The following is a 24,518-nucleotide window of genomic DNA, read 5'->3' on the forward strand; positions in this document are numbered from 1 at the left end:
TATATATATATTCACATGCTTGGATAAGTATAAAGACCAAATAAATGTAAAACTGACCTGTTCTCTTAACAAAGTAGTGGGTAGGCGGGGGGTGGGGTGTGGGGGGGTGGAGATGATGACATTTTGTGCAGAAGTCTTGGTGACTCAATGAAGTGTCTTTTTTTCCCCTCAGTAATATGTGGTCTGGGATTATTACTGCTTTCTCAACGTTTTTGAGGCATACTTTTCCCCTTCAGAAATGCCAAAGGTGAAAAATACTATTCTGCTGCTATAATTTGTCACCCTTGCTGCCTGTGCAAGACGTGCATAGACAGTTTAGTAATTAAGCTTTTCAACACTGCATCATAAAGTTTTATTCTGGCAAAGGCTATATTTATCAGCTAACAAGTATTAAATCACCCCACTGCTCAAGCCGTTTCTCACTTGAATATGCTCCTTTCAAAACAGAGCAGCTTTCCTTGGCTGGCTTGATTAATAAAAGTTCTTATTTGGAAATATGGTGATGCTGTGTGGTCTTGTGGGGTTGAAATACACACACCTCAGCAACCAGTTCAGCCTGCTGACCCCATTCTTCTGGGGGAGCTTGATAGCTTCACCCTGTGGTCTTTTAGAGTGTCCTGCCATCTGACACATTCGGCCCTCTGGACAGCAGGAGATATATTCCATTTAACCTCTAAAGAGGAAGAGGCAAATGAAAATCCAAATGTAAAAGGGATTTTTAAAATGTTTAAAATAGCAAAGTGACATTAGAATGAAGAGATCTTAGAGTTTTTAGTCATGACGTAGAAAAGTACTTTCTCTAAGTAATTCCAACCCCCTTTATGAATCTTTCCTCTCCTCCTTTCTAGGATGTAAGTTCATGAAATGATTATAGCATTGTTTTTTAAAGGATGCTGTCAATTTAATGAGTTATATCTGTTAAAAAACATGAGTTAGGGCTGGGTGCAGTGATGCTCTCTGTAATCTCAGTGGCTCGGGAGGCTGAGGCAGGAGGATTTTAAGTTCAAAGTCAACCTCACAATGGTGAGGCGCTAAGCAACTCAGTAAGATCTTGTCTTTAGATAAAATACAAAATAGGACTACGGATGTGGCCTGAGTTCAATCCCTGGTACCTATGCCCACAAAAAAAAAAAAAAATGCAAGTTAGATTGAATGACTTTTCTACCACATTTTAAGAGAAAAATCAATAGAAAGACAAATGTTAATCAAACATGGGCCACAATGATAAAAAACAAATAAACAAACTCACTACTTTTCAATATTTTATACCAGAAACTGCATTAATTTCCTTTTTTGTTTCTCTATTTTCAAAATAAAAGACGTTAACCATATGTAGGCATTTTAGTTTATTTTTTTAATCATTTAATTGCCAAAAGGAAACAATAGGATCACAGAATCCACTTTGTAGATACTTAAGCAAGTCCCACATGTACCTGTATTTGTGTATGTATAAGAGTGGGCCTGTAGGTGTAAATCCTTAAACACTACCAAGGTAAGAATTCTTCTGCCAAACTTAGTTTAGGAGGCTGCAACAATTTCTTTCCTTTCGATATACAATAGAACTCATCATTTTATTTTTCAAATTAGCAACAGGTAGCTTATTTGAAAGGCCAGGAATAATTTCTCTTCAGCCAGCAAGTCATGGGGTCAAGCCATTGAAGTATGTGGGTGATATGCTGAATTACTAAGTTGGCAAATATTGAACTATTTTAAGTGCATCTATTTTCTGGTTCAGTAATTTTTTTGTTGGACAACAAAAATCTCATTAAACTTGACACAGTCTAAATGCCACAGCACATGCTGGAGAGTACAGAAATGTAACAGCACCAGCCACAGGATATACAAATGTTAAGACTGATAAGTTTCTCTCAGTTTCCATTTAATTTTTATCTTTCATATTAAGACAGATTTGTTTTAAGTATAGGAAGTACTGTGTGACTTGGAAAATCAAGTTAAATCTTGCTATTTTCTAAAAATCTATAGGTAGATTCCTCCGTCAGTCAAGTTGCCCTCCAAACTGCAAACCTAAAATGATGACACATATAACCTACAATTCATATCATTTAATAACTTGAAAAGGAGAAAGAAAAATTATACTAGGTTCCGAGAAATCTTGTAGTTCAGTAATTTGCAAAAATGTTAATTGAAGGATACAGTTGAAGACCTAAAACAAGGTCTTCATGATGATTATTCTTTATTCAGAACTGATTTCAAGAGGATAATTGAGGTTTTGGCACACAAACTGTTACTTCTGTTTTAATATAACTTTTGGGGGAGTCTATTTGTCATTCTAAAGCACCATTTTTCCTCCAGTAAGGATTGGTCACAGAAATTCAGAAAAGTGGGGAAAGGTGTAAGGTACAAAGAGTTTTCATTCTTATATGGGCTATAACTATCACAATTATAAAATTGATTTTATACTGTATATGAAAAATGACCATAAGTGAAGAATAATTTTCCAGGAAGTTTTCTCAACAAAATAGAAACTAAATAACTGACAACAGAAAATTGTGAAAACAAAAATAAAATGTAGACAATAAGAATACAGGTACTAAAGATGATTTTTTAAAGCTTCCAGAACACTTAAGGCAGAAGTGATGCAGCCATCAAAGTTGGACTGAGTAAATCCATCCCCTCCACACACGAGGAGAGGTTTGAGACGAAGAGTCATCTGACCAGGACAGTTGGCAGCAGCATTTGTAACCTGAAAAAGTGGGGGGGAAAAAAAAGACTGAAATTGACATTCTGTGCTCTGTTGTACTGTCCTGGCAACACCCGTTTAGAGAAGGCTTTCTCACAAGGAACATCAGAAAAAAAGAAAATCAGGAGCCCACACTGCTCTCCTAGCCCATTTGTTTACAATGACATTTTAAAATGTTTAAATTTTCAATTATTAGACAAGATAATCAGAAGTATGTTGAACTTCACTATTAGTAAGTGCTATGATCCAAATGTTAATATGCTGCAATCCAATCCCCAAGGTGATGGTATCAGGAAGAGGGTCCTTTGGGGATGTGAGTAGGTCATGAGGGATAAGTGCCCTTACAAAATAGGCCAGGGGAGCACGTTGTCTCTTTTACCATGTGGACACAGCAAGAAGGCACAATCTGTGAGAAAGTGGGCCCTCACCAGACGCCGAATCTGCCAGCACCTTGATCTTGGCCTTTCTAGCCTACTGGACTATAAGAAATAAGTTTGTTGTTCATAAGTTATCTTGCCAATAGCAGGACAGAAGGACTAAGACACATTTCCTCCCTCCTCTCCCCTACTGTCTCCTTCCCTTCCTTTCTTCCTTCCATTTCCTGAGTTCTGTTCTGAGGTAGGTCCTACGCTGAGTACTGGAGCAGCAGAATTTTAAACTGCCATATACCTGTCCTAAAGGAGCTCTTAGTCCTAAAAGAAAGACTGATATGAAGGCAGAGAGTGGCTCCCTTCTGCTTTCAGAGCACCTCCTATATCTCAGAACATGTTTCATGTGCAGACTGCCTTTCATGAATGAATGAATTCATCGCAATCAACACATGTAGGTGACTATAGAAGTCTGATGTATGCATAAGTTTGACTTTGCTATCAAGGAAGTAAGAAAGTCCCATTCCAAGGGGAAGCAGCAGCATGTGTAAATGCCTAGTCTATGGGCAAGAGTGAGCTAAGTGTACTTTAGATATTGGTGTGTGTGTGTGTGTGTGCCTGTATGTGTGTTTGGGAAGAGGGTTGACTGGAAGAAGAGAGCTGGCAGGGAGGTCAGATGTAGGGATATGGTATGTTAAAATTAAAAAAAAAGTCAATAAACATGTCCATTGAAAATGTAGAATTAATTACTTTATGAGCTGAAAAGGTGTGAATGAACTGAAGGTGGAGATTTATTTTATAGAAACAGGTTTATAATATTTGACATGATAGGGGGAGTACAGAAATTATTTCCTGGAAAAACAATTCTTAAAATCAGCATGGATGGTGCCAATAAGCATTCACAGTGAGAAGAATGGGTGGGAAGGGAACATAGTTATCTTGGACACTGAGATAGTTAGTTGGCTACGGAAGCACCCCAAACTCCCCAGGTTAACAAAATATGCAAACTTATTATAATTGAGTCTCATTTAGGTTTGTTTTGTGGTATAGCTTCAGGATATCATTCACATAGATTACCCTGTGGCAGTTCTGCCTCCTCTTAGCAGTGTTTTCATGGAGAGCAACAGGGTAAGGCCTATGAGGATTCACTTGTTTAAAAATTAGGGAAGAAAATCAAGACATGTAATAAATACTATTTGGATTAGGATGCTGAGATTTTGGTTCTAAATAGTCTGAGTTAGTATATGCTTTTACAAAATTTTTTAAATACAAAAAAGCTTTGTATGGACATTTTTATTTATATGCTATGTTTTGCTTTAGCAAAAGAGGTGTTACTAAGATTCTCTTGTTGAATGTCTAAAGATATGGCTCTCTAGACACCTGTGTCAGATACAAACATAGCATTGAGAGCATCCTTTTACTTTTCTGGAGGTCATTTTATAGCAATATCATTTATCATACACATAGTAGATAATCTTGAAACCAGCAGATATGATTTTTCAGTGGCTAAAATAAATAGCACATAGTATGGACACTGAAACATGAGCATAGGTATTCAGTTAGAGCTTTCTGACTCCTTCTTTGGACAGAATTTTAATAAGGTGGATTATCTGATTTGCCAGTAAAACACTAAGGAAGGAAGAAAATGTCTAAGTTCCTAAATATTAGCAATTTCAGAACTTGTTAAGTTATAGAAAGCAAGTGTTGTGTATAAAAACTCAAAACAGGATGAGGAAGAATCCTGGCATTTGGGAAACATTTGGTGGAGGGATAAATAATTTTCTAGCTCTTAGTAGGTCCAAAAGGTATCAGCTATTAGTTTTCCTTCAACATTAATGTTCACAATGATGGCCCCAGTTTTCAAAAACCAATTCTAATATGCATAAATTATTCAGTGCTAGCATTTCTTGAATGTTCACTGCACATTGAATGTTTATATGCACGTAATTCACAAGTAATCCTATGAGGTGGTCACTATTATTCTCATTGTACAGATGACAAAGTTGAGATTCTAAAAGACAGAAAGCTAGCAGATAAACAGGGAGGCTGATTCTAAAAAAGCAGGCTGACTCTAGAACTCACACTTCCAACACTTTTGGAAACATTTCCATAAATACTCAATTAAAGTAAAATGAAACAAAAATGTTTGATTAGTCACTTAGCTTTAGACTTCTGGAAAATTTGCCCAAATGGGATAACTCATTAATACATCTTCATATGTACACATACATATATGTGTGTGTATGTGTTATAAGCATATAACATAAATATCCATTTGTTGTTAAGTTTTGATACATTCCTGCTGACATCTCTGTATGGGTAAACCATAGCATAAACCTGTAATTTAATTAGTTGAGTAATAAATGCCAGATGACAGATCACATGGATAGAAAACTGGGCCACTGATTAGCCAGTCTGCAGTTTGGATGAAATCAATCTCACTGCATTTAGGTGGAATCACCCACTTTGCAATTACCCAATGAGGAAAATATGAAAACACAGAGTGTGTGTTGGCAAGCTCCTTCAGCCATGTGAAGTCAAGGAGTAGAGGAGCACGTAATTGTCAAAGCCACAATCTGTCATAGTAATGCAGACTTTGGCTATGTTTCCAGCCACAGTGAGGAACCACAGTCTCAAGGCCTGTGTTTAAGAGAGATGTCAGAGCTGAAACTGCTCCTTGGAAATCCAGGTTGCTTTGGCTCATATGTGGGCCAGTGCTGGTCAGAAAGAACCCTTGCCTGCTCTAGGGTGGCTAAGGTAATGTTTCTATAAACTTAGATGATGACTGGATTAGATGCAAAAACTCAAGACAGAAAAAATGGTTTTATTTCTCAGGGATTTAAAACCACATGGATGTGTTTTGTGATTTTTGTCTACCTGCAGAATAAAATGTAAGCTCCCACATGGAAAGCCTGTCATAACAGGCATCTTACCTCCTTTCAAGTTTCATGTCCTGCCATTTTCCTCACCTTTGCCACATGTCCTATTTATCTTCAAACTAAAGTTCTTCAAACACACCTTTCTTTGTGATGCTTCTATGGCTTTGAAGAAGTCATTCTGTTGGGTAATATGGTACTGTTCCTCCTTTTTTCTAACAAGTTAAACTGTGTATCCTTCAAGACTCAGTACAAAAGTCATCTTCTCTGAGGTCTTTTTTGCTCTGCCAGGCAGGGTAAGTACCTTTTCAACATGTTATCTATGTCTATTGTGTTACTTGTTATTTTTGCACTGTAATTATTTCCATGCCTAGTCTCTCTTCCTGGACTACATGCTCCTAGAAGTAGGGACTGTGATTCACTAATCTTTGTAGCTCATGAGAACAATGCCTAGCCCATATTATAGTAAAGTGTGCAATAGATGTTTATAGTTTAAAAAAAAAAAGGGCCGTATGTTGAATGTAGTGGTGCATCCCTGTAATCCCAGAGACTCAGGAGGCCTAAGAAGGAGGATCGCATGTTCAAGGCTAACCTCAGCAACTTAGTAAGGCATTAGCAACTTTAAAAAATAGAAAGGGCTAAGGATGTACCTCAGTGGCGAAGTACCCCTGGGTTTAATTTCTAGTACGAAAACAAAATACAATATTGTATTCATAGTTGATCAAATAAAGGTCTTCCTGAGATACATCTACACAAAAAATGTTATTCAAGGCTCCTGTAGAACTGGGTGAAAGAGCAAATGGAAGAGCTATTTGGAAGGCTATCAGTAATGATGAACAAGGGCTATTCTCTTATCTCTATGAACTGCTTTAGGTGAAGGTCTTTTCATTATGTATTACTTTGAACCACACAAGCTTGCTGGTTCTGAAAGTCAAAAACTGATAAAACATAGTCCATTTTTATATGTTATAGCCTAATAGATTCTTTGTATCATCATAATTATTAACTAAAAATTTATAAATAAGTATCTGGGGTGATGAGACTAAAGACGAAAAGAAAGAAGGACCAGATAAGTAGGCTGAGAATTTATATAAAACTATAGTTAACAGTTAGAAAAAAAATCAGGACTATGTGTTGAATGTCCTTTCCTCCTTCCATACCTATGCTGACAGGTAAAGCATGACCTTGGACTATGACATTTACCCACATAGAACAATCTCACTGGTTTGGCATAGAGCAGCTGCATTTTAGGTTGGCCAGTTCTGGAGGGCCACCAAGTCCATAATTTGGTTACTTAAAACCAACCTTTCTGAAATATGGTACTAGATGATGTTCAAGTGAACTGGTCAAAAATTTAAATCTCACTGCGTGCTGTGGTGCATGCCTGTAATCCCAGTGGCTCAGGAGGCTGAGGGCAGGAAGATCGCAAGTTCAAAGCCAGACTCAGCCAAAGTGAGGCACTAAGCAATTCAGTGATCCCTGTCTTTTAAATTGGCACTATTTGCTGACTATATGATTCTATACCTAGAAGACCCCAAAAGTTCCAACAGAAAACTTCTAGAACTAGTAAATGAATTCAGCAAAGTATCAGGATATATAATCAACACCCATAAATCAAAGGCATTTCTGTGTATCAGTGACAAATCCTCTGAAAGGGAAATGAGGAAGACTACAACATTTATGATAGCCTCAAAAGAAAAAAAAACCTTGGGAATCAACTTAACGAAAGAGATGAAAGATCTATACAATGAAAACTATAGAACCCTAAAAAAAGAAATCAAAGAAAACCTTAGAAGATGGAAAGCTCTACCTTGCTCTTGGATAGGCAGAATTAATATTATCAAAATGATCATAGTACCAAAAGCACTATACAGATTTAGTGCAATTCTGATCAAAATCCCAATGGCATTCCTCATAGAAATAGGAAAAGCCATCATGAAATTCATCTGGAAAAATAAGAGACCCAGAATAGCCAAAGCAATCCTTTGCAGGAAGAGTGAAGCAGGTGGCATCACTATACCAGAACTTAGTAACAAAAACAGCATGGTAGTGGCACCAAAACAGACTGGTAGACCAATGATATTGAATAGAGGACACAGAATGTCCACAAAATTACAATTATCTTATATTAGACAAAGGTGCTAAAAACATACATTAGAGAAAAGATAGCCTCTTCAACAAATGATGCTGGGAAAACTGAAAATCCATATGCAACAAAATAAAATTAAACCATTATCTCTCACCATGCTGGTGGGACTGCAAATTGGTGCAGCCAATATGGAAAGCAGTATGGAGATTCCTTGGAAATCTGGGAATGGAACCACCATTTGACCCAGCTATCCCTCTCCTTGGTCTATACCCAAAGGACTTAAAAACAGCATACTACAGGGACACAGCCACATCAATGTTTATAGCAGCACAATTCACAATAGCTAAGCTGTGGAACCAATCTAGATGCTCTTCAGTAGATGAATAGATTAAAAAATGTGGTATATATACACAATGGAATATTACTCAGCAATAAAAGAGAATAAAATCATGGCATTTGCAGGTAAATGGATGGAGTTAGAGAAGATAATGCTAAGTGAAATTAGCCAATCCCACAAAAACAAATGATGAATGTTTCCTCTGATATAAGGAGGCTGATTCATAGTGGGGTAGGGACAGGGAGCATGGTAGGAATAGATGAACTCTAGATAGGGTAGAGGGGTGGGAGGGGAAGGAAGGGGGCAGGGGGTTAGCAATGATGGTGGAATGTGATGGACACCATTATTCAAAGTACATGTATAAAGACATGAATTGGTGTGAATATACTTTATATACAACCAGAGATATGAAAAATTGTGTACTATATGTGTAATATGAATTGTAATGCATTCCTCTGTCATTTATTTAAAAGAAATCAATAAAATAGTAGGGCTGGGGATGTGGCTCAGTGGTTGAGGGCTCCTGAGTTCAATTCCTGGTCCCCCTCCCAAAAAAAAATTAAATCTCATAAATTCTAATCCTAGATGTGTAACTAGCTTATTAAAGAGATGTGAACAATCTATAAATAATCATGTTCTTGCTGCTACATTTCCTCATTTATTATGTTACAGATGCAAATTATACCATATTTCATTGAATCTAAAGTACCACCAATTGGAAGAGGCATCAATATTTTATGTACAAATGAGAAAGAAAAGAAGTGGTGTCAACATAAAATAAAACTTTATTTTATATTTTCTAGAAAAGTGCCTTTAGACTTATTCACACATAGTTCTTTTGAAAATAAAAAGGAAATAAAAGAGAAATAAATTGGTTAAGCCTTTGCAAAAACTTCTTTATATTCAGAATTTGGCTTCTCTGAACCACTCTTAAACTCAGAGCTGTCAGTGTCTGATGTCCACACTCGTCCCCACACCATCTGTCCTCGGTGCTGCCTTGCACACTAGAAATGTGGCATTTTTTCCAAGAGTGCCCAACTGAATTATTCTTTCCTGGGTTTTCTTCAGAGCCACTGACATCTGTTCTGCAAGTTCAGATTATGCATTTTTCTCTTCAGTGGGAAGAAAAGGTTTTCACACAGCAATCAGGCCACATAGTTTTTCCTCAAATGGTCCTTAAATAATTTGATAATTTACTCTCAAGCAGCTTCCCACTGTAGGTCCACCAAAGATAACCAAGCTCACATACACAAAAACTACATCTTGACTGTGTCCTGGTCTGTACTAACTTTATGGCATCTCACTGTTGATGAAATATGGCAAATAATGAGGTAAGGGGCATGATATGGTAAATACACAATAGTAAATTTATATCAAGTTAAGACAGAATGAAGGAGTGATAGGATATTTTCAGCAGGACCTGTCAGGTACAGGGCATCTCAGCATCAGGACTCCTGATGTCTTCAGCATTGCTGGTTTAAGCTCTCCATCTTCTTAGTTCACCCAAGTGAGCAGCCACAGGTGAGACTGACAGAGACAGACTGGTGATCAGAGAATCGATTTGTTCATTTACAAAGGTAAATGTACTGATCTCGGAGCGCAGTCTGGTTGTCTTCCCAGACCATTCATCTTGGTAGGCAAATTTCCCCAACTGCATCATAGATTAGCGGGGTGACACATGTGCTGCAACTCCTGACAGACATCACTGATCAATTGTGGCATTCTTTTCCACTGAGCCCAGAAATGGCCTCAGCATCCTCCTCGCTTCAGTGCTTCAGGCAGCCACTACCAGTCAATTGGGGCTGGCACTCGAGAGAAATCCTATATACCAATCCTGGATTAGAAGATTGCAGAGCAAACATGTAATTAGAAATAAAAGAATTACATATTCTTTACTATTTTTTTCTCTCTCTCCTTTTCCATTAAGCCAGGATAGCCTGATGCCTTGCTTCTCTCCAAATCAGAGATACTTTAATGCCAAGAAATAGGATCACATCAGAGCCATTTCCTCAAGGTGATGCTGAAAGCCTAATTACAATTCCTTCTAATAACCTCTTAAACACTCTTCCAGCCTGCTGCCTTTCCATGGGTCACACCAATGCTCTGCCTGCCATGAGAAAATAAAATACAGGTGTTTTGGCTGGGCCATAGTTCTACAAGACTGCACACTAAAAATATCAGGGCTTGTGGGAAAAATGGAGTTGGAGAACATGATTCAAAACGTATGGAGCTCTGAACCAAGCACTAACAAAAACAATAAATATCACTGTAATGTGGCTAGCACAGCTACATTCTCCAGTCTCTGCATTCAGCTGCAGCAATCAATTTTTTTTGTAGCCTAAACCCTGGGCATCATGCACCTTCTTCTAGATGTAGGTCCTAGAGGGCAATTGCTTAATTTTTTTAAATTCTAAATTAAAAATAGAATCTAAGATGCAGTGTTTTTTCTTTCTTTCTTTCTTTTTTTCCATCAATCCATCATTTTAATGTAAGGAAAATGTCCTGTGGTTTCATCATTTGCACTTGCACCTTTGCTGAAGAGCTTATCATGGTGGAAAACTCGGCACTTCTTCCGACCTTTGAAACAGTCACTACTTACAGGGAAGGAAGGCACTTCTGTAGATTTTTAGGTTTTCTCTTAAGATCTTCACATTTGGTAAAGCTTTATCTTTGCTTGTGAAAAACATCCCTCAATTATTTCCAAATGTAAACATGTATGTGAAACCAATATGAGTTCTCCAATACTAATCTCCTGTTTCTTGTCTATAGTAGTCCTTTTTATTCATAGGGGACATATTCTAAGACCCCCAGTGGATGCCTGAGATAGTGGATAGGACTAAACCCTGTATGTACTTTAGTAGCCCCTGGTTTGTGGTTTCACTTCCCATGGTTCAGTTATCCATGGTCAACTGTGGTCCAAAAATTTTAAATTTTTAAATTTTAAAATTCTAGAAATAAATAATACATAAGTTTTAGACTGCATTCTGTTTTGAGTAGCATGATGAAATCTCATGCCATCCTTCTCATGCTGTCCCTTTTCAGCCACACAGGATGAAAATCACTCTTTGTCCAGTGTATCCCTGTTGTGTATACCACCTGGCCAGTCACAATTATTCAAATAACTTTTATTACAGTATCTTGTTATCTTGTTCTATTTTTATTATTAGCCATTGTTGTTAATCTCCTACCGTTTGTAATTTATTTTTAAAAAATATTTATTTTTTAGTTGTAGTTGGACATAGGACCTCTATTTTATTTATTTATTTTTATGTGTTGCTGAGGATCAAACCCAGGGCCCCGCACGTGCTAGGCAAGTGCTCTACCACTGAGCCACGATCCCAGCCCTGTACGTAATTTATAAATCAAACTTTATCATTGGTATGTATGTGTAGGAAAAAACATAGTATATATATAGAGATTAGTACTCCCTGTATTTTCCAGAATCTGAGGAACTTGGAATGTATCTCCCCTGGAGAAAGGCTGACACTGTATGAGCTAATCCATATAAAAACAAAGAACAAAACAAAAATTTTAAAACAAAATTCAGGCATTGTAAAAGACTGTTGATAATTTTATTGCTTTCTTACATTTCTGTGGGTCACTTTAATTAGTTTTGGGTATGTAAAAGTCTTGACAGCAGATAGAGATGTCATTCACTTGTGATTTTAATACAGTGCACTTTAAAAAAAAATCTTTATCCATTTCAGTATCTGAGGGTGATTCTCTACTTCAATTGTCTCTAAATTCAGGGAAATTTTATTGTCTCTTAGTCATACACTAACTTGCTTGGGGCAGTTTCTGAGTAATAATCTCCTTGCTTTGGCATTTCCCCTATCCATTGTGTGCTTGTGAGGTATTGACCACACTGGCAATAATGAATAGTTATGAAGACCGAGAGGGTATGGAGCTGATTCATACACTTTCTTACTTCCTCGCCTTCCTCTACTCTGCTGCCAATATAAACCCAACCCATGCCATGGTACATAAAGAGCAGAAATTGAATATTTGGTTAACTTATTCTTTTATTGCCTCTATGCAAAGCAGAAAGGCAGTGAATCCCAAAATGCAATCCATGGCAAGATGAGAAAAATAAAAAGAATTATAAGGTTTTTCATAGAGCTGAATGTATTATATCTTTACTATTAGTTTTATTCTTTTTAAAATCCTCATAGCTCTATTTTTGTTTTTACAATTTTTAATTATAGAATTGCTATCATTTGGATCTTGAAATGTCTTCCAAAGGCCCATGTGTTAAAGGCTTGATCCCCAGGGTGTGGCTACTGGGAGGAGCTAGAACCTTTGAGAGGTGGGACTCTGGTGTCTGTCAGTCTCTCTCTCTCTCTCTCTCTCTCTCTCTCTCTCTCTCTCTCTCTCTCTCTCTCTCTCCTTCCTGGATATGAGTGGCTCAATTCTGCCATAAGCTCCTGCCACTACGTGCTGCCTTGCCACAGGCCCAAAGCCAAGGGGGGCACTTGATCAAGGACTGGAACCTCTAAACCTATGAGCCAAAATAAATCTTTTCTCTTTATAAGGAAATTATCTCAGGTATTTCATTGTACTAACAGAAAAGTGACTAATACAAGGATAAAAATATGACAAGATTAAATTGGTTCTTACAACATGAAGAAGGACTTTGCTGGTTCAAAAAATAAAAATGCATAAAACCACTGCTTTGGGGTGAGGCTTGATGTGTCTCAAAACAACAGTCTCTGCCAGCCTGAAGAATGTTTTCCAGAAGAGGGACTGGGGGGAATGAGGAGCTAAGGTAAGCTGTGAAAAAGCATCAGTAATCTCAGGCAGCACTGAGATTCAGAGTTGTCGAGTGGATGAGTCATTGCTTAAAAATAGAATGAAATCTTGTGTAGAACTTTATTTCCAGAAATCTGCACAAGCTTCTTTTATACAAATATTAATCTAGATGGAACAAGGGTCTAGAGTAACACATTCTTATTTGTTTACCTGTGACTAAATATTCAGGTAGTAACCATGAAAGGTTTGGTGGGAAATAGGATTGGGGAGAAAAGACTTAATTAAATGTGGCATAAATACATACCTTAAAATTGCATGTGTCTTACAGGGGAAGGGTGGTTCATATTGATTCTCTGTATGTATCTCCCCATTCTTACTATATTCTCAAGGCATTGATTATAGCATTAATCACATTCCTGTTTATAAAAACAGGGAGAAATATAAATAAATAAGAGAGACCAGACCTTACTCTGATGTCAAGGAAAATATCTGTTTACATATTTATAGATAGGGAACTAGTCCAAGCACCCTGAGAAAGATGGGACTTCAGAGTGTGTCAACAGTGAACAATACTATCAATCATTAAGTACATTTCCATGATCCAGGAAAGAAGATCTGGGACATGAAAGTTGAATACAGATTTTTGTTTCTTTTAACATACAAGATGTTTTCTGTCAGCCAGATTCAAAATGCAATGTTCCTATCCCTTTCTTCTATTAAAAAAAAAATCCCTCTGGGGTTTGATAAAAATCCAATGAAATGTTGCTGATTTTTCTACACTTAACTCATCAGAATGCAGTTTGGTAAGAGACGTTTCACGTTTGAAATCCTTTGAGTCCTCAGAAATAGCAAGCCATGGGGGTTGTGTCTTATTCATCTTTGTATTCCTGGTATCTGTTACTCTATTGTACATTGAATAAATGTTTGTTCAAAGAATGTATGCAGGCAGGCCAACAAAAAATGAACTTAAACTGTTGAAAGTTTTAAATTTTCAGCATTCAAAGGGTCTCTAAATGTGGTAGATTTTTTTTTCTCTTTTAAAATAATTTTCTTTGGTTTCTCAGCTTCTATATTTTTCTTGTTCTTTCTGAGTATCTATGCTATTAGCCTCTTATTTTATCACACTTGATACCTCACCATTCTAACCCTCTTTGTGAGGAATTGCTGTGCACAGATCAACAATTATTCTGCTATTCACCATCCTTACTCTGTTACCTATACATCATCACTCCTAGAGAGTGGAACTCGCCTGCTTCTGGTTCACTTTCTATAGACACTGGGCAAAGGCATCGAGAATATTTGAATCAGCCTGAATTTCATATAGGAAGTGAAGATCTCATCTCATTAACTGCTATTATCAAGAATACCTTGAAAAGTATGTACAATATAGAAAAGTGTGTATGTGTTATGGTTTGATTAAGTGTCCCTCAAAAGCCCATGTGTTAAGGCTTAGTCACCAGCCCATGATGTTGTTGGGAAGTGATGGAGCCTTTAAGAAGTAAAGCCCCTCATCTTCCTCTTTCTTCCCAGCTGCTAAAAAAGGTGAGCAGATTTGCTCTACCATGCAGTCGCTACTATGTTGAACTTGCCATCATCCTAAAAACAACAGGACAAAGCGAATATATCCTAGAAAGCTATAGGTGTCAGAGAGTAAAGAAATCACCTTTTCTGAGTGACCTGGCCAATTTATGTCTCTATCTTTTTAAAATTATTCCTTAACATTTTTCTCTGCTCAATTATTATGGCATGACAGATGTCATATATACATGAAATACATTTGCTATAGTATTAAGAAAAATGATGATAAAGATGATCTCTTAACCACACACTGCATATTATTGAAGATAACTGATTTACTGGGATAATAATGATAAAATTGGGATGCTGATTATACCACTTAGACTACTTTTAGTCATATTTCTTTGAATGTTGTACCTCTTTTGGTCACTGATTTTTGAGGGTCTCAGTCCTATATTGTCTTATGCTATAGTATTTAATACTCATAAACAGTTTTATAAATACATAGGTACTTTCCTGCAAAGATGGTACATTTTTAATTGGTTGTTATGTGTTGTGTTCATCATTTTATCTTTCCTCTGTTCTACCCATCTCTCCAGTGTTCTATTATATTTAATGGTGATTTCATAATCCCGTTTCTTTGTCGTGCTTTAGGGAAAGTATTGCTTATATTATGGACTCCTAGCTACAGAGCTCTGAGTCCGGAACTAGGGAGCTGCCATAAAATTACTATTGGTTGCAATACCCTAGATATGAAGAAAGTGATGTGGTTGGGTTGAATTCTCAGTGGAGCTTTTCAGTTTATTGGTATTTGTCTATTCTATTTTAATAAACCATTGGATAGATGCAGGCAGAATGTGCCACAAATCAATTATATGATCCATGTAGCAGCTTTAGTGGGCTCAAACTGCAAAGGATATACTTTGCTGAAATTGTATATTTAACTGATGAGGTCTACATTGAATCTGTTTAGATCTATTCTATCTTTTAAGGTCCTGAAAACACTGAGTAGTCTATTTTGATGAGCATTTGTTCAGAACAAGCACACAATAAAGACTAAGATATGGCTTTCTCTAGTACTGTTGCAGTAATAACAGAAAAGACAATAGTTGTATCAATTTCCCTTTAGCATTTTTAATTTTATAGAATATTGTTCTGCCCTTCAGCAAGTTTTAGCATGTTCATTCATTAATTCTTCAAAGTTATTTTTGTTCCTAGTAGTTGCTGAACACTATCAAAGCTGTGAGGGTTCAAAATCCATTTCCTTTCTGATGGGTGATACAACAGATTTGGAATCTTTTGGTTTTCGCCTAAATATGAATGCTCCTTTACAATCTCTCAAAGACCCAATTGCTTGAGATTCTAGGATACAGAGGGCCAAAAAATGCTTTCAATGGCCAATCTAGAGATAAAGTGAAAATCATTTTTCCTCCTCAATGGAGCCTTACCACTATTTCTTCCCTCAATTAAGCCAACAGCTGCCTAGTTGCCCACGGAATGAATCCTGCATCCTTTCTCCCATTCCCCATCCTATCTCCTCTGAACTACCCTGCAGTCTGCCCACTGACATTTCTTTGATTCTCATTCGTGCTGAAGTAACCCAACAACTTTATGTCTGGGCTGTGAGATTGCCACAAAAAGAAGGAAGCCATTCTGATCTTCAGATCTAGAAATAGCCTTCCTTCCACTTTTAGTACTGTGAAAATAAGAGCCAATTCTTCTCAAGAGAGATAATAATGGAGGACACAAAGCACAGGTGGTTCTTAAAGTCAACTTAATTGAGGTATAATTAACATACAGTAAAATCTATCCTTTTCTGTGGACTGTTCTATAAATTTTGTCAGTGGATACAGTCATGTAAACACCACTACAAACAATATAGAGAACATTTCCATCACCTCCCCAAACTTCCTTCTTCTCTGAAGTTGATCCATCCTTGGAATCATAGTCTTTGACAACTACCAATCCATTTATGTCTCTTCCAGAAAGTCATATAAATAGACTTTGAGTCTGATTTCTTCCATTTAGATAATGCTTCTGAGATTCACTTATGTATTAATTACCAGTTTGTTCTCTTTTATTACTAAGTAGTTTTTTTTATTTGTGAATGTGCAATAATTTTAAACTATTTATCAGGTGATGAATGGTGATGAATATTTGAGTTATTTTCAGTTTGGGGCAATTATTAACAAAGCTGCTACGATCATTTGCATACAGGTTTTGTGTGGATATATATTTTCATTTCATCCCAGAGAATGGGGTCACTAGGTTACAGTGTATATTTAACTTTGTAAGAAGCAGCCAAACTGTTTCCCAAAGTGGCTGTGCCATTTTGCATTCTCAAGAGTGATACATGAGAGTTCCAGTTGCTTCCTTTCCTTTCTAGTAGTTGGCATCTTCAGAATTTTTGACTTGAATCATTCTTATAGGTATGTCACGGTATCTCATGGTAGTTTTAAATAGCATTTCCTTAATGACCAATGATATTCAGTATCTTTTTGTGTTCTGACTTGTTTCCATATTTTTTCTTTTTTTTGTATGTAATAAAGATGAAATTTTCCATTAGTCATATCCACTGGCAAACAATAAATTGCTTTCTCTCTCTGGATTTGTCTATAATGGATATTTCATAAAAATAGAATCTTTCAAGATGCAGCCTTTGTGACTGGAGTCTTTCCCTAGCATAATGGTTTCAAGGTTCATCCATGTTGTAGCATGTATAAGTACTTGATCACTTTTTATAGCAGAATCATATTATACTATACAGATATACCACATTTTGTTTATCTGTTCATCAGTAGGTAGGCATTTGGGCTATTTAACACCTTTTGACTATTTTAATGGTGCTGCTAAGAACATTTTACACACATTTTCAATTCTTTTGATTATATACCTAGAAATGGAATTGCTGGGTGATATTGTAATCCTATGATTAACTTATTGAGGAACCACCAGTGATCGTGGCTGAACCATTTTTCCTACCAGCAAGTACAATCATTTCACTTCTCTATATTTCATGAACACCTGTCATTTTACATTTTAAAAAACAATAGCCATTCCAGTGGGTGTCATTTCATTGTATCTCTTTGTGGTTTTGATTTGCATTTCACCTTTGAAAAGTAATATTGGGCCCGTTTTCATGTGGCCATTTTTACTTCTTCTCTGGCAAAATGCCTATTCAGGTCCTTTGTTATTTTTTAATTGGGCATTTTTGTTGTTGTTGTTGAGTTGTAAGAGTTCTTTATATATTTTGGATAGTAAATTCTTATCATATACTCATCAGTATTTTCTCTCATTCTGAGCATTGTTGTTAGTTGTCATTCTACTTTCTTGATAATCCTTTTTGAACTTTGAGGCAGTCCAAATTATCTTTTCTTTTATTGCTCATATTTTTGTTGTCAAATCTAAAATACCATCACTGAATCCATGATTGTGAAGATTTACTCCTATGTTTTTTTCCTAAGGAACATTCTGGTTTTATCTTGTATATTTAGGTTTTTGTTCCATTTTGGATGAATTTTTATGCAGTGTGAGAAAAGAGTCTAGCTTCACTTTTTTTTTTTTTTTTTTGGTATATGGATCCAGTTGCTCTAGTGCCATATGTTGAAGAAAGTATTCTTTCCCCTTTGAATGTGCTTAGGATCACAGAAATCAACTGGCTATGGGTATGGATTTATTTCTGGACTTTCAATTCTGTTCCATTGATCTATGTCTATCTTTATGACACTGCCATATTTTCTTGGTTACTGTGGCTTTGTAGTAGCTTTGAAATTGGAAAATGTGAGTTATTCAACTTAGATATTCTTTTTCAAGAATTGTTTTGGCTATTTAGGGATTCCATGGAATCCTATATAAATTTTATGATTAGATTTTTCATTTTTTGCATAGACCACTCAGATTTTGATATAGTAATGAATCTGTAAGATCACTTTGAGTAATACTACCATCTTAAATACATCAAGTATTTCAATATATGACATCTTTTCATTCATTTAGGTCTTCTTTAATTTCTTTCAATAATGAAAAAAAGTTCTTAGTGTAGCATTTTTATTGCTCCCTGGTTAAATTCAAATTTCTTCTTTAATGAAGTACACTTTCAAATCTTTTGCCTGTTTTTAAGCAGTTTATATACTTTTATTATTGATTTGTGGGAATTCTTCATATAGTCAATATGCCAGTCTTTTATCAAATATGTGCTTTGTAGATTTTCTCCAAGTCTATGGCTATCTTTTCATTTCCCTAACAGTGTCTTTCAAAGATGCTGTTTTTACTTTTCATCAAGCTCAGTGTATCAATTTCTTTTTAATGGTTTGTACTTTTTGTGTTCTAAGAAATGTTTACTAACCCCAAGGTCATAAAGATTTTCTCTTATATTTTTCATCTAGAAGTTTTGCAGTGTAAGGTTTTATGTTTAGGTCTATGATATGATCCTTTTTTTTTTTTTTTGGTACTGGGTATTGAACTCAGGGGTGCACAACCACTGAGCTATGCCCCCAGGCCTTTTTATTTTTTATTTTGAGACAGTATCTCACTAAGTTGCTTAGGACCTTACTAAGTTGCTGAGACTGGCCTTGAATTTGTAAACTTCTTGCCTCAGCCTCCTGAGCCTTTGGGATTACAAGTGTACGCCACCACACTTGGCTCTAAGATGCATTTTTAGCTATTTTTCATGTAAGGTGTGAAACATGGACCTTTGAATCTAAAGTAATATGTTCTGATTTTTATTTTATTGCATCACTTTAGGCAAAGCATTCAATAAGTACCTCAGTTTCCTCATTTAAAGCAAAGATAATATTTACTTCCTGATCTGTCAGAACTGTTGTGAGGATCAAATGAAAACAAGTATAAAAGTACTTTCTAAAACCAGAGTATAAAAAATGTTAACTATGATTATTTCTAGCTGACAGCAGGAAAAGAAAGATGGTATAAAAATATGTTGTAATTGGGAAAAAGCCAGCACTCAGAAAAATTACCAGCAGTAAAAGGAGGTATGAAAAAGCTTTTTAAATAGGGTTGGTTTGAATTCCAGTTTTGTTACTTCTTATCATCTCAACCCCACACAAGGTACCTGAGCTCTCCAGTCCTCAACTTTCTCACCTGTGCAAAGGGGAAAGGAATATAAAATCCACAGAGTAGTTGGAAGAGTAAGTAAGTTACATACTCCCTGAACCTCACAGAAAAAGGGATTAATAAGTGACATTTTTGGGGAGAGAGAGAACAAAATATATGCTTAAAATACTGATGGGGTCTAACATGGCACACAGAAGTACTACAACAGATAATGAAGCCAATGGTGAAGGGATGAATAAGAGATCTAAAACAGAAACCACAAACCCTCTACTTCAGACACTTCTGACTGACAGCAACCATGTCCTAGCCAGAGAACACTGGCAGCACCATAACTTAGCTGAATATCCTGGTAGCTTAGCATGGCAAACCAGAAGCACTGGATTCAGTTTCTCTCTCCAACCTCATTGTCCCATATTCTAGTTGTGCCCTACATTTTTACCAAACTGAGTTACTAACCATTCCTCAAATGCACTTTTGCCTCTGGGAAAGGGTATATGTTGTTGCAAATTGCTTCAACATCACTCCCCTTGCTTGCCTGGCTTCCTCATTTTGCAATTTTTAGCTTTTCCAAGGATATCTTTTAGGAAGCTACCACTTCCACCTCAAGTCTGCTCTGTGCTCACATACATTGTGCATCCCTTTTGTAAGGCAAACTGCACTTCATCATGTATCTGTTTATTGGTCACCCTTGTTGTTTGACTGTATGGAAAACTCCTTAAAGGAAGGGAGATGTCTTTGAGTTTTTAGAACTCAGTACAATGTTTGGCACACAGTAACAGTTCAACAAATGTGAGAGAATGAAAACATGAGGATATATTATTAATTTTAATGTCAGTCTGGTTCTTGTCAACTTCTTTAGTAAACTTTGTAGCACAATACTAGTGTCTACTCTAAACAGATCAAGCAGACTTATCCTTCATGAAATAGTTCTGGAATAAGGCCTATTTCTTTTAGGACATCTATGCCCTCGTAAGAACATCCACCATCTGGTTTTAAGTATTCATACCAGGTATAGATATCTATATCAATATCTATATATTTATATATAAACACAAACATACATTCGTGTGTGAGTGTTCATATATATATATATATATATATATATGGAATTAATATTTAGTTCTGGGTACGGAGATGCATGTGTATATATGTAAGTGTATATATATGTATGTATACATGTGGGTGTATATCTATATGTACACACATATATATATACACATACATACAGATGTACACACATACACACATATGGTATTTATACTGAACAAATGGCACAACCTCCTTTTAAAAGTTTTCTATACAGTATTGCTGTTCAAAATAATTAGTTACTTTAAAGAAGTGTGGTAGTGGCTACAAGGCAGGGTAAGTCCAAAGAGTGCCTGAGAAAAAAAATGGTTTCATTCAACTCGTATGTATTAAAACATTTAATGGTTCACATAATATGAAATTTTGTGAAAAGAGGAAATATCTGCTCATATAAACTTCAATTAAGCTGTGACTGTACATCCTGACTTAGTGATCAGAACTTCTCAGCTGATGATCTCATATATATATATATATACACACACACACATATATATACCTCACAGGAAACTAAAGCAAGTGGCTGGTTTATGTGCCAGTGACACAGAGAGGGGAGATCACTCAATGGAATGTTTAAAACTGACACCTGCTAGGTTTCCTGTTGCTGATAAATTAGGTCATGTCACATCCACCCATCCCAAGGGGCCCATGTTGCTGTCCAAAGGTCACTACAAACTTATGGCATGTAGGCAAGAGCACTCTTGTGGCCATAACTTCATGCCAGGAACTGCTGACTCATGGCACAAATGTGTTAAATTATCAAATGCTGGAAAATGTGTAAGTTAGTTTGTAAATGAATGGCAAAAGCTAAAAAATCTTTAAACCTTAAAAAGAAAAAGAGAAGAAAAAGAAAGAAAACCCAACTGGCAAGAGCTCTTTGTGTCCTCAGGCATCTACCACCTCACCTCACCTTGTTCTGTTGTTATTGAATAGGCCTTTGTGGGTACAACCAAGAGTGAGAGCCCCTAGTACTGAATCACTTTTTCTGAAATATCCCTTTATGGAACTACTAACACATGCGAAACAGAGAGAAGAGAGAAACTCTCAAGAGAAGAGAGTAATAAAAAAGAAACAGTAGGGCACGAATAGAAGTATTCAAGGAAAGAGAGCAAGAACTACACAGAGCTAAGCTCCCAGCAAAGATATGACTAACCAAGTACTTTCATATCTTCTCAAATTTCCTCTTCTCTTATTGCCACTATTTATAGTATTAATTGACAACCTCCTTTGTGTGTCTGTAGTAGATGTTTTCTGCTGTGTTATTCAATTTCACTCTAATCAGAATTCTAAGGGGTCAGTTCAATTGTTGCATTTTACAGATGAGGACTCTGAGGTTTAGTTTTGTAGTCTCTTTGCCCAAAGGCATGCATGGAGAACCTAAGTCTGCCCAACTCCCAAGTCCAAGATCACAATTACACCACATTAAGAATCAGAAATCATGAAGTATAAATATGAGATAAATGTCAAAGTCCTAGTTGCAGAATGACCAAGAAATCATGGCTACATATTTATTATACACATGGTATAATGACTGGTCAATGTCTTTTATGGTGCCAGACTTAAAACTGCTTTTAGAATCAGTTTGACGACCCCAGTAAAGCAATAAATATATTAGCTATATATTTTTAGTGATATCTAAAAATTGTTTAAAAAATTATCAAGATCGACCATCCATTTTATTAAAAAGATTTAAGTTCAAATTACTTTGGTTGTTTCTACAACTCTAAATTAAATCTTAAATTTCAAGTACATGATCCAACTGATGATACATTGAAGAATAAATGTCTGGCTTGGAATGTGCTATAGTTTGGATCTTATATGTCCCCCAAAGGCCCATGTGTTAAAGGCTTGGTCTAGCGGGTGTTACAAGTAGGAGGTGGACCCTTTGAGACATGGGGTCTAGTGGGAATTCCTTACGTTATTGAAGGCATGCTGGAATTGGAGGAGATATTGGGACCCTGACCTATTCCTTTACTTCTTTGCTCCTTTGCTCATGATATATGCTCCTACTTCACTACATGCACCTGCCATGAAGTGCTGCCTAATCATAGGCTCAAAACAATGGGGCCAATCAATCATGAACAGGCACCTCTAAAACTGTGAGCCAAAATAAACTTTTTCTCTATATACATTGGCTACTTTAGATTTTTTTTTTTTTTTCATAGTAACAGAAAACTGACTAACACAGAAAGACAGTTCCAATCTTGTGGAAATAAGGGTATAGCTTTGAAGCAGACAGCAGTCCTTTGGCTGCCTTACAATTCCAATTTACCTAAAATAACTAAATGAGGATAATAGAAAATGTGTAAGAGAAAATATTAAAATATTAAGGACTGCCTGGCTTTTCAATGCTAAAATTAGGGTTAGGGTTAGGGTTAGGGTTAGGGTTATCCACTCGAAATAAATTTTATGAGAGAATAATGTAAATGTATGGGTTGTTCTGTGTGATCACTTCCTTCCTGCAACAAACACAAATCTGTAAGGAAAATTCTGGCCTTAAACTGATGCGTATTTGCTTTTTTCTTTTATTCCTTCTAACTGCTGGGAAGTAAAATGCCAACTGAGGTAATCAGTTAGGGAAGAAATGAAAAACCAAAAATAGGAGGACTTTCTACTGAAAAGGGTGAAGATATCCATGTCTAAGAAGGGGGAAAAAAAGGACAGTCATGTGAATGTTAGTGTGACGAAAGGAAAGAAAGAAAAAGGGTGGGGGAGGAGATAAGCCTACATGGTGAATTGTCAATAAAGCTTTAATGGGAAATTAAGAGTTCAGGGTGCAAAGAGAAAAATCTGAGGATCTTCCAAAAGTGATATATACAAGGAATGAAAAACAAGATTTTCAAAAGCACTGCTGAAGAATGAAGAATTTTGTATACTCTTTAAAGTTTAAAGACTGGAATCATGCTAAGTTCCTTTTGACTGCTGGATTGTATTTCTTTGACTGTAACAATGTTCCAAGACTGGGCTACAAGGGACTCTTGATTTATCCAGGTTACAGTAGTATGACATTCATAGAGTTACTCCTAACACTGGACTCATGGAAAAACTTTAGGTATTGATAAAGCCTTATAATTGTATGCAATTTCTGTGTTTATGTGTACATGTATTTTGGTAACAAAGAGAATTTTCATGACTTTTATCAGATCCTTTAAAAGTTAATGATCCTTCTGTTTAAAAAATGAAAGGGGAAAGAGAAGGCATGGTCTTAAAGCAAAAGACTAAGTGAAAAAATATAATTTTAGAAAACAATTGATTTCTAATTCTACTGCACAAATTTAATAGGCTAGTCCAAATTAGTTTATCTTACCAAAGATATTAATGTGTTCATCTACTATCTGCCCTAAATTTCCTCTCCTGTTCTATTTGGTATTTGAAAATATATTTGGTAATTTTAAAGAATAAAGCAACTCATGAATATGTTAAATAAAGTGGAGAAAAGGGCCACTAACATTTTCTAGATATGAAGAAAGATGGAGAAAATTAGAAATAAAACTGAACACAAATCGGAGATTAAGTATAGTTTAAGAAAGGCACCATGACAGACACTGAAACAAAGGAAAGCACAGCAAATAATTACAACCAGAGTATTAAGACTATCAAACTGACTAACTGTCCCTGTCAACTTACATGGAAAGGCATTTCCAGTGGTTATTTTTCTGCTGAAAATGTTAATATATCCTGCTTGTTATAGGAATCTTACTGCAATGCATCATGGACTAAGCATCAA

General features: G+C 36.1%; 1 protein-coding gene across 4 annotated transcripts in view; it reads right to left on the reverse strand.

Moving 5' to 3' along the window:
• Positions 1 to 24,518, reverse strand: part of Rnls (renalase, FAD dependent amine oxidase) — a 344,079-nt gene that overhangs the window by 50,929 nt on the left and 268,632 nt on the right. For 2 of the 4 annotated variants that reach the window (XM_046456795.2, XM_046456797.2), the window contains exon 7: positions 1,332 to 2,704. The exons of the other annotated variants lie outside the window; for them this stretch is intronic. In XM_046456795.2, coding sequence (XP_046312751.1) covers positions 2,552 to 2,704 — 153 coding nt within the window. In that variant the 3' untranslated portion in view covers positions 1,332 to 2,551. Of the gene's footprint in view, positions 1 to 1,331; positions 2,705 to 24,518 lie in introns of those variants that run through there. 4 annotated transcript variants of the gene reach the window in all.

Source organism: Marmota monax, unplaced genomic scaffold (genome assembly GCF_021218885.2).
Source record: "Marmota monax isolate L192 unplaced genomic scaffold, Marmota_monax_Labrador192_F-V1.1 WCK01_AAM20220418_F8-fsc00166, whole genome shotgun sequence".
Lineage (NCBI taxonomy): Eukaryota > Metazoa > Chordata > Mammalia > Rodentia > Sciuridae > Marmota > Marmota monax.